Below are 16,241 nucleotides of genomic sequence, written 5' to 3' on the forward strand. Positions count from 1 at the left end.
CTCTAACCACGAAAGGAGAATCTTATGCGGCCAAATATGGTAATCCGGTCGTGGTGATATCCATTGCCGGAATAGCTGGTGCAACGGCCGTAATCCGAAGAAGGGGGCATTCTCTTCCCTCTCCCTATTTGCCGCCATTTTTTAGATAAGGGATATAATATACTCGAACGCCAAACTTGAAGAGAAAGGAATTCCAAAGAACAGAAGAAGAAGGGAGATGCTTCTGCGAGGCGGAGCTCAAGAGCTCTCATCATCAGCTCTCGCTGTCACTACTACGGTCTCCCTCAAATCAAACCACACATTTACCTCCCCAATGCGCACAGCCATCTCTTCTTCGTTTAGGGTTATTCGCTCCCTCGCTCTCTCCTTCCCTCACTCCCACCGCCGCTTCATTCGAAATATCTTTGTATTTGAACCCTCACCCCTTACTGTTTCGTCTCACATTAAGAACACTCGCTTGTCCCCTTTTCTCGGTGCGCCAAGGCCGACTGCCTCGGTCGCTGCTTTCACTGCATCTGTCGAGCATTTGTCAAGAGAAGATGAGAGGGTCGGAGTGGAGGAGAATTGGAATTTCAATGAAGAAAGTGGAAATGAGTTCTCCGATTTCGATGCCAGCGCGGCCGCAAATGATTTGAAGCATCTGCCATCGCCGTCCTTTGAGGTTAAGGAGCTGGAAGAGCTTCCAGAACAGTGGAGAAGATCGAAGCTGGCGTGGTTGTGTAAACAATTGCCGGCTCATAAGCATGCTACTTCGATTCGGATACTCAATGCTCAGAGGAAGTGGATTACTCAGGAAGATGCTACTTATATTGCCGTTCATTGTACGCGGATTCGCGAGAACGAGACTGCGTTCAGGGTCAGTAGCTTTTCTGTCTTACGCAAAATTCCATGTGTTCTACCTGTTTGTTTCTTTGCCAAGATGCACTCTTTTATCCTATAATTTTCTCTCTTTTCTTTTCTTTTTTAATCTAGGCAAGCAGTTTTCTTGCCACCATATCATGCCATCATTAAAGAAGCATCTCAACAAAACTAGGAATTATTGACATTCTTAGGCAATTTCATCCCAGTTGTGAAGACAACCATGGTCTAATAAACTGTTACATTCCTATTGCATTTCCGCTCACCCTTCAGTGGCTTCAAAAGATAGACTTGGAACTAGTGATGGTGGCACTGTAGTTTTCATTTTCATACTATCTATTTATTCATGTTTTACTAATTAACTTTAATCGAATTGACACTATCGAGATGGAAGTGAAGATGAATTGGGTTAAAAGATCAGCTAATTCTTTAGCTGGTGGATTAGCTAAACAAGGGGTAGAAAGGGACTCAATGTTTTGGGCTAAATTGTAATTTTATTGTCTCTTCCTTTCCTTTTCTTTTCTTTTGAAGGCTTAAGTTGTATTTGGAAGATAAGAGTGTTTGTCTTCCTCTTTGTAATTCTTTTAATGATGAATTAATGAATTTATTATTGATAAAAAAAAAAAAAGAATGAATTATCATTTGATCTACTTGGTGTTTACCTTAAAATCTTACATGAGATCATAAAAGTGGTCATCACCCTTTTTTACCATTGTATGTGTACCCTCTGTCATGTTCATGGTGCATCTTGATATTGCACATAATGGGAGATAGTAATAATCTAAGTTGCATGTCAGAATTTTGTATTTTTAATAATTGGATGGTCTGAGACCCATCATTTGTTACTTTTCCTTGTATTGATGGGCAAACTAGCGTTAGTATCTTATATCAGACAGCAATATGGCGGTGGTAATTATCGTAGCCATATGTCCAGCATACATGTCACTGTCCTTGAAACTCCATAAAGTTTACCAGGGTAAGTACTGCTTTATGAATTCCACTATGGTGTGCTTGGGACGCCTAGTTGCCTGCTTTGCCAATTGGTAAGCACCTGGCTATGTAGCTTTGTTACTAGTTTTGGATAATTTCAGATCTGGCCTGGTGCCAACATTGATGTTTTGTGCCGAACTGAATTGCTTCTTCATGGATGGATAGGTGATGCAGCTCCTAAAAATCAAATAACATCTATAAACTAAACCTTTCCTCCTATTTCTCACATCAGGAACTTTCTTAGTTAATTTACCAAATTCACAGCTATTGATGGAGACCTGGAAGCAAGGGAAAAGGTAACTAAGAAGAAATCAAGATTTGTCACATTCTTGAACCAATGACAATTTTGTATCTTTAAGGTCTTCTGATTTTGGTTTATTTGTTTATTTTGTTTAATTTTTCAAATTGGACTCTTGTGTTTTCATCCCTTAGAAGATTAGAGTGGTGGATAAAAACAGACACTGATTATGTAGGTGCAACAAAAGTTTTGGTGTGAAATGGTTGACACTGCTACTTACCTTATTAATAGGTTGCTTTATTGTCTTCTTTAGCTCAATATACTATATTAACCTGTGCATCCTGATTGTCCCTTATCATTCAAAGCGTTTGGATGTATTTGTTTTGCTTATATTCTTGGTCCACATCATTCAAATGTTGATTCTAAATCTATTCATTCTGCATTTTTTGGCTATTCTCCTAAACGGGTACAAAATGTATGAGATTGGGATGTAGGAGCAAAAGAGTCAAAATTGGAATTGTTGGATTTTTATTTTTTATAAGGGTATTTTGGCCTTTCTACACTGTATGATAGGTCCAAGCTGTTAGTTTGATTGGGTCAGTATCCTGTCTACCCCTCCCAAGGCACTAGATAACCGGGACCTAATTTGGGTAGTCCAGCCTTCCAAGGATTGAAACTGGGAAGACAGATGAATGTGAAATTAACATTGGTTAATTGACAAACGAGGCAATGTGGAAGTATTGGCAAGAAATCAAGGAGATAAATTGGTTGGCTTATGCAAGGTGCCAACCAGCTGGTCTTCTGCTGGTCGTAGTGGAGACTTGGGATCAAATCCCGCCTGCACCTGGGTTGGGGGGCTTATGGGTTGGGGGATGGACTACCCCCCGTTGTGTAGCCCTTCAAAAGGTATCAAAAAAAGAAAAATTGGTTGGCTTATAGATGGGCATATAGATAAGAAAACACAATGGCTAAATGGCTAATGGCTTGGCCAAACAAGGGATGAGTAGGGGATATCTGTCCTATTTGTGGGGAAGTCAAGCTTTGTATATGCAAGTGGTTAGGTGGTTTCCCATCCTAACAAACAAATCAGTTGTAGATATTAGTTCATATTTAATAAACTTTCTGTTGCATATCATTGAAAAGAAAAAAAATTCAGGTATTGGCCTTTTACTTGTTTCTATTTTTTTAGCATCTTACAAATAGGATTAGTCATTTTAAAGGGTCAAATGTTTTTGTACTTTGTAGAATCTTAAAGATTTTTTAAAACTTTGAAAAGTTGAAGTGCAATCATATCATCATTTTTCTTTCACCCAATACCATTTTTGAGTGTTAAAAGTTGAACTTTTTACATGATTTTGGTGTAATAAGCAATGAGTTATCTACAAGACCATGATCTTTTAAATCTAAAGTTTTTTGAGGGAGTCTTGGAAGGCTATTATTCCTGGGATTATGTGATAGTCTAGGAAGACAGAAAAAAGTGTATCTATAAAGATAAGGTTTCCTCTTTTGGAGCTTTGCAGGGAGAGCTTATCTTTTGAAATTCTTTGGTCCCTGCAACAAAGGAATTTAGAGGTGTACCTCCCATTGACGTGCAAAGGAACCTTGTGGAATCCTTATATGTTATATCTTCCCCAGGGCATCTTCTTGCTGGAATTAACCCATCCCTCCTATTGAAAGTAAGAGTGATGTAGAGGTTAAGAAATATCCCCCCATTCCAACATCACCTCATGTACAGGTTTCCTCCTATGGTATCTGGTAACATATTTTGAGAAAATTAGCCTTGGATTGTTACAGTTGATAAAATACTGATTTTTGTTATGCCTTTGAGTTTTAGGGGAGAAGAGTGGGGACTTACATCAGATATGGTTTTGGAGGGGCTTTAATTGAATTTTTTTTCTGTACACTCAAATGTATATTAGTTTAGTGGCATGTGCAAAGGGGGTCAGTCTAGGGGACGTTTTGGGGTTACAAATTTGTAACTTGGATGAAATGTTTTGTCTGGTATGGTGTGTTTGTAGTAGGTGTTGCCTTAACACCTCAATAGGATGTATACTTTTTTCTTTTTAATGAAATTCTTTTAAAGAGGAAGAACCGGATGTTGTCATTTTTTCTGGGTTCTGTATTGGCACTTAATAATTTGGTTTAGCTTATTATTTCTTACTATTCCTTTTCTCTGTTATTATAATACAAGGAAAACCATTATTTTTATGGTCTTTGGATCTTGTATCCTAGCTTGTCTTGAGCTTCTTTTTCCTCATAGAGAATGGTTTTGCAATTACCTTTTCTCAAATAGAACAACTCTTCTCTTGTTTCAGGTGTATAAATGGATGACCAAGCAGCACTGGTTTCGTTTTGACTTTGCCCTCGCTACTAAAATTGCAGATTACCTGGGAAAGGAGCGAAAATTTTCAAAATGTCGAGAGATATTTGATGACATAATCAATCAGGGTAAAGTGCCTAGTGAATCTACTTTTCATATTCTGACTGTTGCATATCTTAGCGCTCCAGTTCAAGGTTCACTGGAGGAAGCATGTGGCATTTATAACCGCATGATTCAGTTAGGTGGTTACAAGCCCCGCCTTAGCTTGCACAATTCTCTCTTTAGAGCACTTGTCAGCAAACCTGGTGGCTCATCAAAACTGTATCTCAAGCAGGCAGAGTTCATTTTCCATAACTTGGTAACATCTGGACTCGAGATACACAAGGATATTTATGCAGGCTTGATTTGGCTCCATAGTTATCAGGACAGAATAGATAGAGAAAGAATTAGATCACTGAGGGAGGAGATGAGGTCTGTGGGAATTCAAGAGGGTAGGGATGTGCTTCTCTCCATCTTGAGAGCTTGTTCCAGAGAAGGAGACACTGAGGAGGCTGAACGGACATGGCTTAAGCTGCTGGAGTCTGATTGTGGTATTCCTTCCCAAGCCTTTGTTTATCGGATGGAAGTCTATGCAAAGGTTGGAGAACCTTTGAAATCATTGGAGATATTCAGGGGGATGCAGGAATGCTTGGAATCCACTAGTGTAGTGGCATATCATAAAATCATAGAGGTCATGTCTAAAGCCCAAGAAATGGAAATTGCTGAAACTATTATGAGTGAGTTCCTAGATAGTGGTCTTAAGCCCCTTATGCCATCTTTTATTGATTTAACGAGTATGTACTTCAATTTGAACTTGCATGGTAAACTTGAGTCAACTTTCTCACAGTGCATTGAGAAATGCCATCCCAACCGTACCATTTACAATATATACTTGGATTCTCTGGTGAAAAGTGGTCATATTGACAAGGCTGAGGACATCTTTAGTAAAATGAACAATGATGGGACAATTGGTGTTAACTCTCGATCATGCAATACCATTCTGGCTGGGCATCTCTCTTCTGGAGACTACATAAAAGCAGAAAAAATTTATGATTTGATGTGCCAGAAGAAATATGACATTGATTCTTCATTAATGGAAAAACTTGAGTATATTTTGAGCTTGAAAAGAAAGGTGATTAAGAAGCCCATAAGCCTCAAGCTAACTAAAGAACAAAGGGAGATTCTGGTGGGTTTGCTATTGGGCGGTTTATGTATAGAAACAGATGAGGAGAGGAGGAACCATGCAATCCATTTTGAGTTCAATGAAAACTCTGATGTTCATTCTGTTTTGAGGAGACATATACATGACCAGTATCACGAGTGGTTAAATTCTCCTGGTATGCCAAATGATGAAGAAAATTTACCATTTCGGTTCTCTACAATTAGACACAGTTACTTTGGCTTCTATGCAGATCAGTTCTGGCCGAAAGGTCAACCTGTGATTCCAAAGCTAATACACCGGTGGTTGTCCCCACGTGTTCTAGCATATTGGTATATGCATGGGGGCCAGAGAATGGCCTCAGGGGATATTTTGCTGAAGCTAAAGAGTGCAACTCGTGAAGATGTTGAGAGAGTTGTCAAGACATTGAAAACAAAATCACTGGACTGCAGGGTTAAGAGAAAGGGGAGAGTATTTTGGATTGGCTTCTTTGGAAGCAATGCTGTGTGGTTTTGGAAACTGACAGAACCTTACATTTTGGATGGCCTGAAAGAACTTCTAAAACCAGGCCATCCTTTGGAAAAGGGTGTGACAGAAGACCAAAACATAAACTTCGATAGTGATTCTGATTTTGATGATAGGGCTTCTAATTTCAGGGACGGTGATAATCAATAGGACAGCCGAGATTGGGCATACATGCTAACCCAAGTGTACACTTTGTTTATATGGTTTGTGTTGAAGACCAGTTAAAACAGTTTTTGATGATTCCAGGGCTTCTATCAGTTCATAGCGGCAGGCTTTGAGCATAATTATTTAATTGCCTATAGGGTAACTTTGTTATCCAGTTATATTAATGGGTAGAGAGCCGTTGTATCAGATCCATCTTAGATTTGTTTACTTAATTACAAGAATGTGATTCCATTGCGATATTTAAATGCTTGTGTCTTATGTACCATCCATATCATCCATTTCAACCAGGATTTCCTTTATGGAATATGGTGCCTTGGGACCCCCATGAATCATGAATGCAATGCTTTCAAAACTTCGTCTAGTGGACGGAATCACCAAACCTGACGCTGACGGTGTTATTGCAGGAAAGCATTTGAAATGCCCGCTTAAATGGTAATTTAAACACTTTTTTTCTATTTCTTTATAGTTGCTTTTCTGAGCGATGTTACTATCTAAGTTGGGTTTGGACCATAAAGGAGAACCAGATTAGAAATTGATGTTGCCTTCTCAATTGGGTGTCAGATGCAGCGATGTTTTCGTATGGGCTTTTCCAATTGATTGGCCCGGTCTCTGATGTTCAACTGCCTGACACAGCAGATAACCCTGACATCAGGAGCAGCTGAGCCACTTATAAAGCCGCAATGCGCACATCATAGACTCTCAAGGTAGAGTGCAAAAAGTTCTTTTCCAGCCATCGAAGTTTTCCCTTTTTTTTTTTTTTTAGGAGAATAGGGAGACACACGATGCAGAATTCTGAATTCCAGCCCCCCCTACAAGTAGCCCTCTCCCCCTATAAACCACATCCTGCCCGTGAATTTAGCATCAATTCACGGTCAGATGCATTCCCCCTCTACTTTGTGCCTAGAATTCACGGTAAGGATGCATTCCACCTGTACTTTGCGCCTAGTAAATTCTGAACTGTGCTGATTGGTACTTTTCCCTTTTTTTTGGTAAATTCTTAAACTATTTCTACTATTTAGTTAATTTACAAACTTACTGTCTAAATATTGTATTAAACTATTTTTATTGTTTTTGACAATTTATTAGCTCTACTCCTATCGTTAGTGTTCGTTAATATTGTCAAAATCCATACACACGTGACACTATGTAATGTTTATTTTTTTTAAAGTCAATATTACCCTCGACCACTTTCACTCGACGAATCGGCAGGACATGGCACCAACACCCCCTCATCCCCTTCCAGCATTGTTGTTGCGCGATCTGACCACTCCCAGCTAGAGGGTAATCTGGCTTCTAATCAAGCAGCGAGCAGGATCTATTTGCAAGATAGTGGATCAGAAAACTTAGGGTGGCTAACCCGGCGAGTTCGCTCTGATGCTTAAGTTAGTATGCTATAATGCGAGTTGAATGCTTGAGAGTTTGAGAGCTTGAGAGCTAAAGAGCTAGAGAGTAGAGTAATCACACGTATTTTTGCCCTGACGTTCCCGCCTTTATATACTAGAGTAGTCGTGGATCTCACGAAAGAGCTCCAGGATCTCTACGGTGTGGAGATAGGGTTCATTCCGCTTTCGAATGAGCACTACATAGATAAGGCTTATCGTTTCACTTCCGATTCTGGCAGAGCTGGGATGAGTCCTTATCGTGATCTCGGAAAAGTCGGGGTCTGTTAGCTCATCGTGATCTCGAGAGATTCGAGATCCGTTGGAGAGACCTCTAGAGTCGGTTACGTGGCGATTCGGGTTGTTAGCCCAAAGCTGATACTTTGATTCTTTAGTTCCAAACTGGATTGGATGTCAAGGTGCCTTGACGTCGAGGTGAGTTTTGCACCGAGGTGGCTGAATACTCGAGCTCAAGCGTTGCGAACTAGGCTTGTCAGGCTGAGCTGTCATTCCTTAGTCAGGTCGTGTCCACATGTCCCCTTCTCGCTAGGTCGGGCCAAATCACCCTTCATCAATTGCCCCCCACTCCCCAAGCTAGGGGTCTCAACCCGGTGTGGGGAGTTCATGGCGAGTCTAGGTGGATTTGGCATGAGGTATAGGCAGCTTGACGGGCGAATCATTGGTCGGACCTATTCGACCACTCGGCTCAACTAGGAATAACCCAGGTCGTGTCTAAGTTGCGCACGGACGTCACGTCGTTTTATAAACTCTACGAACGTCAAAACACGCGCTAAATCGATTTCAACCTTGAGGGTCGTGCAACTGGTTTTCCTAGGAGTCGTTGAATCATGTTGATCTCGATCGTTGATCCCCGGATACACTGGCTATAAATAGGGGCCAAGGGGCTCATTTCCTTCACCACAAGTCTGCGAATCCGCAATCTGAGGTCGCGCTCAAGTCTTTCAGTTCGGTGTCTTTCCGAGATCGCCTTCCTTTCTTCGGTCTTTCTTTTGGTGAGTCCTCCTTTGCTTTTTCTTTTCGATTCCGCGTCTTTCTAGCATGTCTAGTTTTAGTTCCAATAGTCTCTTAGACGAGAGCGGTGAATCCGTTGGAACCGAGGTGGGTACCTCTGCTCGGGCCGTAGATCCTCATCCTACCGAGGAGGTTACTTCGGGCCAGAATGCGGTCCACGGTCCTCCCGAGGTGAACTCACCTCGGCGGGAGCGAGAGGCCTCAAGTAACTTGGCTTCCACCTCACAACGAGGTCGGCTCCCGGATAACTTTTGCCCGTCGACAATGAAGGCGGACAAGCTCCTAACCCTAGTAGCCCGGTACAGACTTCCCAACAACCTCGTCTATAGCATCCCTTTAGGTAACTTCCCTTGGGATCACGGTCACAACGAGATCGTGATCTTCGAGGAACAGTTTGCAACTGGTCTTCGCCTTCCACTTCACCCTCTCATAGTCGAGATCATAAAATTGTTCAATATCACCATAGATCAGTTACACCCAAACTCCATCCGCAATGTCGTAGGGACCATTTCACTTTTCCACGACTTCAATCTTCCTCTTGACCTCGACGTTTTTTCTTCTATCATTTCCATAAAGAAGAATTTGTTGTGTGTTCTGCCCGAGCACAAGCGAACTTACTATCAGCCACCTCGTCCTGGCTTCAAACTTTTGCACGAGCTCCCGAACAAAGTCTCAGCCTGGAAGAGAAGCTATTTCGTGGTCCGCAACACTGAGGGGTGGCCTTTCCCGACTCATTGGAGGGCAGCCATCCAGGACCCCGGTGTTAGGTTGGACCTAAAGACAAGGGAGGTGCTCCAATCTTGGGCGGAGCTCGACCAGAAGTTTGAAGACTTCATGACCGAAGAGAAGCTCGTGCAGGCCAGTCTGAGTCCTAGTAGGTCGTTGTTTGCTATATTTTCTCTTTGTTTTACTTCGGTATTGTATCTGACAGCTCGTTTTTTTATCACAGGTATCATGGACATCCCCACCAACGAACTCGTCGGGTGCATGAAGAAGGGGAAGAAGAAGAGAGCCACCAAGAGGGCTCGCGTTGAGCATCCACCAGCTGTCGTTCCTGAGCCCGAGCAGCCAACTACCGATCAGCCTCCAATAATAGATTTGGTCGAAGAGGACTCGGGCAAGCCCTCCCTGCCCCGTGTGCCCGAGGAGGTTGTCTTCGGAGCCCATCCCGGCAGCCGCCGCTTCTTCGGGCAGCGATGACACAGTTCGGAGTATCTTGTCTCCGAAATTCGGCCTTCTCAAGAGCAAGGGTGAGGTATTTGCTGAGGAGGTTGCTAGTTGGGCTGAACTACTAGTTGCTCAGCTCGAAGCCCGAGCGGCTACTCACTGCATGATGGTAAGTTCTCGGGCATGTCTTCTTCAATCTGTCTTGTACTTGGATTTTTGTATACTGACGCTTGTTTTCTTCTCTTGGCAAGTGAATTCCACCATCCATGCCTTGGCTTATCAGTTCGAGGTGAACTAGAAACGGGCCCTCGGAGCCAAGGAGTCTTCCCGGAAAACTCACGCCAAGATGAACTTAGCCCGCAACGAGAATAACCAGTTGAAGAACGATGCACAGGCTAAGAAGGGGCTGCTCACATTGCTGATGTCGGAGAAGAAGGAGCTCGATGAGCGTGAGGCGGCCTTGAAGAGGGAGCTCGAGGAGCGAGAGGTGGCATTGAAGAGGGAGGTGGAGAACCTTGAGGCTCATGTGAAGGAGCGAGCCGAGCTACTTCTTTAGGCAATGGAGGAGGCCAAGGCTAAGGCTATCGAGGAGTACTATTCCTCAACGGAGTACCTGAAAGAGATGGTCGAGGTAGGGACGGCGAACTACCGCAAAGGATTCAAACTTAGCAGGTGGCTGATCCGACGTCAGTTCCCCTAGCTCGACCTCAGTGTCATAACCACTTCGAGGATCACAAAGGAGATGGTCGTCGAACCTGCCCAGGATCTGGACTCCGAAGCAGAAAGTGACGGCGACCTGCTTGATGAAGATGAGGAGACTGGTGTTGGCGAGAGCCGCATGGAGACGGATCCTCCTACTGAAGCCTCCAACAAGGATGAGGAGCTCCGAAGTGACTAGATGCCTCTTTTCTTGGACCTCCTATAATACACCGAGCTCAGTCTATTGTAATTTTTTTTTTGTATCCGAAACTCCATATCAATGAAATACATATGTTTTTTGCAATCTTCGTGCAAGAATTTCTTTTTTTTTCTTCTAAGTGTAGATAACCCCCGAACTGGCGAACTAGACCAAATAAGAGTGATTTTTTTCCAAGTGTAGGTTGCCCCGAATTGTCAAGCTAACGAGCTGGACTCCAAGTAGGGATAACTTTGTATCATTGTACGCCGAGGTGGGTAGACATTGTAGGGTATATACCCGACCTGTCCGCACACGGGCTATTCACTTAGGTGTTGGTTATCCCTTAGTGCCGAGCCATCGGGCTTGACTTCAAATGGGATTAACCTGTTGTTATACGCCGAGGTGGGCTAGACGTCGTAGGGTTTGTACCCGAATTGTCTATGTCTCAGGCGTGAAAACTAGTCTGCCTATGCCGAAGAGGCGATTAGGACTTGTCTGCCTATGCTGAAGAGGCGACTACGACTTGTCCACCTATGCCAAAGAGGCGACTAGGACTTATCTGCCTATGCCGAAGAGGCAACTACGACTTATCGTAGTGCCGAGGTCTTATGTCAGCTCGGCACCATGGCCCTTAGGCTTCTGTGAGTGACTCGCAGTCCACTCTCCAGTTTGGTGATCCTTTTTTACTAGTTCGGTGGTCACAAGTAGTATCTTCTCAGGTTGTCGATATTCCATGCTCGAGGTACCTGTTTCCCTTCCAAAGTCTCGAGCTCATACGTGCCTTCCTCGAACACCCGTCTTACTCGGTACGGACCTTCCCAATTCGGTTCGAGGTTACCAACGCCAAGCTTTGGTACCATAGCCTTCCGAAGAACTAGGTTGCCGACGCGGAAGTGTCGTTTTCTGACCCGAGTGTTATAGTACCGAGCTACTCTTTGTTGGTAAGCTGCAGTCCGGATGTAAGCCAGGTCTCGTACCTCTTCTACCAGGTCTAGGTTGGTATGGAACTCGTCATCATTCGTCTTCTTGTCATAAGCCTCCAAGCATAGTGTGGGCACCTCGATTTCCGTTGGGATCACCGCTTCTGTGTCGTAAGTGAGGTTGAAAGGGGTTTCACCTGTGGCGGTTTTAACGATAGTTCGGTAGGCCCAAAGGACACTAGGCAGTTCGTCTACCTACAACCCCTTGGCTCAAGCTAAGCGAGCTTTCAGTCCGCGAAGTATCACTCTATTAGTGACTCTGCTTGTCCGTTCGCCTGGGGGTGTGCCACCGAGGTGAAATTTTGCTGAATTCCCATTTCGACACATCAGTTTTGAAACTTGATATCCTCGAACTGCTTTCCATTATAAGAGATGAGTACCTGAGGTAGCCCGAAGCGACATAATATATTTTTCCAAAAGAAATTCTGTATGTTGCGGGCTGTGATCATTACCAAAGGTCCAGCTTCCACCCACTTCATAAAGTAGTCTACTGCTACAACCAGGAACCTTCTTTGTCCTGTTGCTAGCGGGAAAGGGCGTAGGGTGTCAATTCCCCATTGCACGAAGGGCCATGGGCTAGTGAGGTATTTCAGATCAGCAGCAGGTCGATGGTGAACGTTGGCGTGCCTTTGGCACCTGTCGCACTTCTTGACAAGCTCGATTGCATCTGCCTTCATCGTGGGCCAGTAATAGCCTTGCCGCAACGCTTTCTGTGCGAGATCTCTGCCCCCCCAAGTGTTCGCCGCACAAGCCTTCATGGGTGTCGCGGAGTACATACTCGGCCTCTGAGGGTCGCAAGCAGCGCAGGTAGGGGAGCGTAAAAGACCTTCTGTACAGTTGTCCGTTTATAAAGACGTACTTAGCTGACGGGTGCTCTACCCTTCGGGCTACATTACGTTCTGCAAGTAGGGTTCCGTGAAGCAGATAACTTACGAGTGGGTCGATCCAGCTCAGTTCCGCTTGTGCTACGGGAGCGACCTCTTCTGCCCCCCCCCCGAGAATGTTAGGCCGAGGTAAGTCCTCTATGTACACGATCCGCATGGTGTTACTGCTTGTGCTGTCTAATCGGGACAAGGCGTCGGCCTCAGCGTTCTCGGACCCCGGAATCTGTCTGATGAAGTAGGAGACGAAGTTGTACATGATATCTCTGACTTTGGCCAAGTAAGCAGTCATGGTGGGGTCACGGGCTTCTTACTCACCGGTGACTTGGTTGACTACTAGATGTGAGTCGCTGCATATGACGAGGTGCTTTGCCTTCATTTCCCTTGCTAGGGTTAACCCGACGACCAATGCTTCGTACTCTGCCTCGTTGTTTGATGTTGTGAATCCGAACCGGAGAGCGTATTCCAGTTTCACCTCGCTCGGGTCGTACAGAATCAGTCCTGCACCACTTCCCTGCTGGTTGGACGAGCCGTCGACATGGAGAATCCAGGGCTCCTCGTCTCAGGTCGGTCCCACTCTATCCGGGACTGGTGCCGCATTGGTTGAAGCTCCCGTCGTGTGTTCGAGCTCGGCCAGCTCGGGGATCGCGGTACTAAACGTACATTCCGTTACAAAATCGGCCAAAGCTTGGGCTTTGATTGCCGTCCGAGGTTCATACCGGATATCGTACTCGCTTAGTTCGATAGACCACTTCGTCAATCTTCCAGACACCTCGGGTTTGAGTAGAATCTGCCTCAGAGGTTTGTTGGTGAGGACGATGATAGTGTGGACCTGGAAGTATATGCGAAGCTTGCGAGCTGCGATGATTAGCGCGTACGCTAATTTCTCGATCTCCGGGTACCTGGTTTCTGCGTCCTACAAAACTTTACTAACATAGTAGATGGGTCGTTGGACCCAATTTACTTCTTTGATTAGTACTGAGCTGACCACCTCGTCACTCGCGAAGAGGTACAGTTTTAATACGTCCCCTTCCTTGGGTCGAGTTAAAACTGGGGCGGTATCTAAGTATCTTTTCAGCTCGTCGAAGGTGAGTTGGCATTCTTCAGTCCATTCGAAGTCCTTACTCTTTTTTATGGCTTTAAAAAAGGGTAAGCATCGATCTGCCGAATTGGACATGAAGCGGCTTAGGGCGGCTATCTGGCCAGTCAGCCTCTGAACCACTTTTATTTTGCGGGATGGTCACATATCTATGATGGCTTTTATTTTATCCAGACTCTTCGATGCCACGTCGGTTGACTATATAGCCTAGGAATTTACCCAATGTGACTCCAAAGACACTTGTTTGGATTTAACTTTATATTGTATTTTCGCAAAATTTGAAAAACACTTTGTAAATCATTCAACAAGAAATTTGAAAACTAGGTCTTCACGACCATGTCATCAACATAACACTCTATTTTATTACCGATTAACGGCTCAAAAATTTTATTTACAAGGTGCGGAAAGGTTGCCCCAACATTTTTTAATCCGAAGGGCATGACCTTGTAACACTACAACGCGAGCTCGGTTATAAAAGCAGTTTTCTCTTCGTCAGCAGGGTCCATTCTAATCTGGTTGTAACCGGAATAGGCGCCTAGGAAGCTCAACAACTCATGCCCTGAGGTCGTGTCCACTAGGCAGTCGATCTTGGGCAGCGGGAAGCAATCTTTTGGGCAGGCTCTATTTAGGTCGGTGTAAGCGACACACATGCGCCACTTGCCATTGGCCTTTTTTACTAGAACTGGGTTAGCCACCCAGCTCGGGTAATGGACTTCCCTGATGAAGTCTGCCGCTAGGAGCTTCCCGACCTCTTCATCGACTACCCTTCGACGTTCCGGGGCAAGGTTGTGCTTCTTCTGTCTTACTGGCCTGACTAAGGGGTCGATATTTAATTTGTGAGTTAGAATCTTGGAGTCTATTCCGGGCATTTCTACCGTGGACCAAGAAAAAATATCCAAGTTTTTGAGTAAGAAACTTACTAGTTGGGAGCGGAGTGGTTTGTTGATCAAGGCCCCGATCTGGAGAGTCTTGGCCGGGTCATCAGCTGAGACCGGGATGTGGACCGTCTCCTCTATCAGGGCAACTCGCTCATCGGCATATTCCGCTATGCACTCGAGCTCGACATCATCCGCTAGCTTCGCTTTCCCTTTGAGAGCAGCTACGTAACATTTGCAAGATTCAAGTTGGTCACCTCGCACAACTCCTACTCCATAGTCAGCTGGAAACTTCATCGCCAGATAGTAGGTGGATACTATTGCACGTAGGACGTGCGTAATGAGTCAACCTACTATGGCGTTATAGGGAGAGGGAGTCGCGACCACCAGAAATGTGTGCTCATACCTCACGATATTTGGCCACGTGTCGGCCTCTACGGGTACCGTGACTCGTCCGAGAGGTCTAACCTCCTCGCCGCTGAAGCCTACCAGATGAGTGTTTGTCGGTTTTTGATCGCTCTGCTGTAGTTGTAGCTTGTCAAAAGTTTCCTTGAATAATATATCTGTCGAGTTGCTTGAGTCCACCAGGATGCGCTTCACTTCGAAGTCGTTGATTCTCATTTTTACCACTAGGGCATCGTCATGAGGGTATTGGATCCCACGTGCATCGTCCTCTGTGAAGTATATTGGTTCTTCAAGCCTATGTCGCTTTGGCGGGTTTTCCTCTTCATTTTCTAGCTCGCAGACTGAGGTCCTTCCGGCTATTGATGTACACCCCACGATGATGGACCCGCCGGTAATCATATTAATTACCCCGCAGATCGGTCTTTCCTCGGGCAATTGCCGCGACTGTTGCTCGTTCTGCCTGCTGGTCTCGGGGGCATTCCTTCTTTGGTCCCCCTATCGATCTGTTTGCTGATCTGCTTGGCCTCTCTCTTCTCGTTGTATGAAATTCTTTAGGTATCCACAGTGTATAAGCTCCTCGATCTCGTCATGGAGGTTCCTGCAATTCTCTGTGTTGTGCCCGTGGTCTCTATGGAAATGACAATAGACGTTTCGGTTCCTTGTTGCAGGATCTCCCCTTAACCTGGGAGGCCATTTGACGAAGGAGGAATCCTTAATGGCCATTAGGATTTCTCCTCGCTTAGCGTTCAATGGCGTGTAGTTCGTTCTTTCGACAGGTGGAGTCCTGGAGCGTCGACCTGACTTGCGAGTTCGCGAGTGAGATCGGCTTCTGGATTTGTTTCTTCCCCTGCTCGGGGACTTGCTCTTCCTTCTTTTTTGTCCGCCATTACTTGTTTCTTCATTGTCCCTTTTCCTCTTTTTTGTTGGTGGATTGTCGGCCTTCTGATTGATTTTCTCTTCGGTACCGATGAACTGATCGGTTAGCTTAAGGAATTCGATGATATCCTTTGTTTTGTTGGCCACCACATGCCATTTAAACTCCCTGTGGGTTATTCCTTTCTTCGCTGCAGTGAGTCTTACCGCCGGGTCGAGGTCTGGTATCTGTAAGCAGGTGTCGTTGAAGCGCTTAATGTAGCATCTGATTGATTCTCCTTCCCTTTGAACTACGTTGAGAAGGCTTTCCTATGACTTCAGGCACTTCTTGCTAGTGATGAAGTGCGAGGTAAATAAG

The 16,241-nt window shown here is 44.8% G+C and overlaps 1 protein-coding gene across 1 annotated transcript; it reads left to right on the forward strand.

The window, feature by feature from the left end:
• Positions 1 to 26: 26 nt before the first annotated feature.
• OTP51 (endonuclease) lies at positions 27 to 6,539 on the forward strand. The gene is made up of 2 exons (XM_088981887.1): positions 27 to 856; positions 4,402 to 6,539. The coding sequence occupies exons 1-2, from the start codon at positions 218 to 220 to the stop codon at positions 6,277 to 6,279; spliced, it is 2,517 nt and encodes an 838-aa protein (XP_088838013.1). The 5' UTR covers positions 27 to 217; the 3' UTR covers positions 6,280 to 6,539.
• Positions 6,540 to 16,241: the final 9,702 nt, after the last annotated feature.

The sequence above is a fragment of the Nelumbo lutea genome, chromosome 4, assembly GCF_056320005.1.
Source record: "Nelumbo lutea isolate HS-2025 chromosome 4, American lotus-T2T, whole genome shotgun sequence".
NCBI classification, from domain to species: domain Eukaryota; kingdom Viridiplantae; phylum Streptophyta; class Magnoliopsida; order Proteales; family Nelumbonaceae; genus Nelumbo; species Nelumbo lutea.

Coding starts and splice junctions, on each gene's coding strand:
- OTP51 (XM_088981887.1), top strand. CDS start 218: ATGCTTCTGCGAGGCGGAGCTCAAGAGCTCTCATCATCAGCTCTCGCT. Junction 857..4,401: donor AGAACGAGACTGCGTTCAGG/GTCAGTAGCTTT, acceptor CTCTTGTTTCAG/GTGTATAAATGGATGACCAA.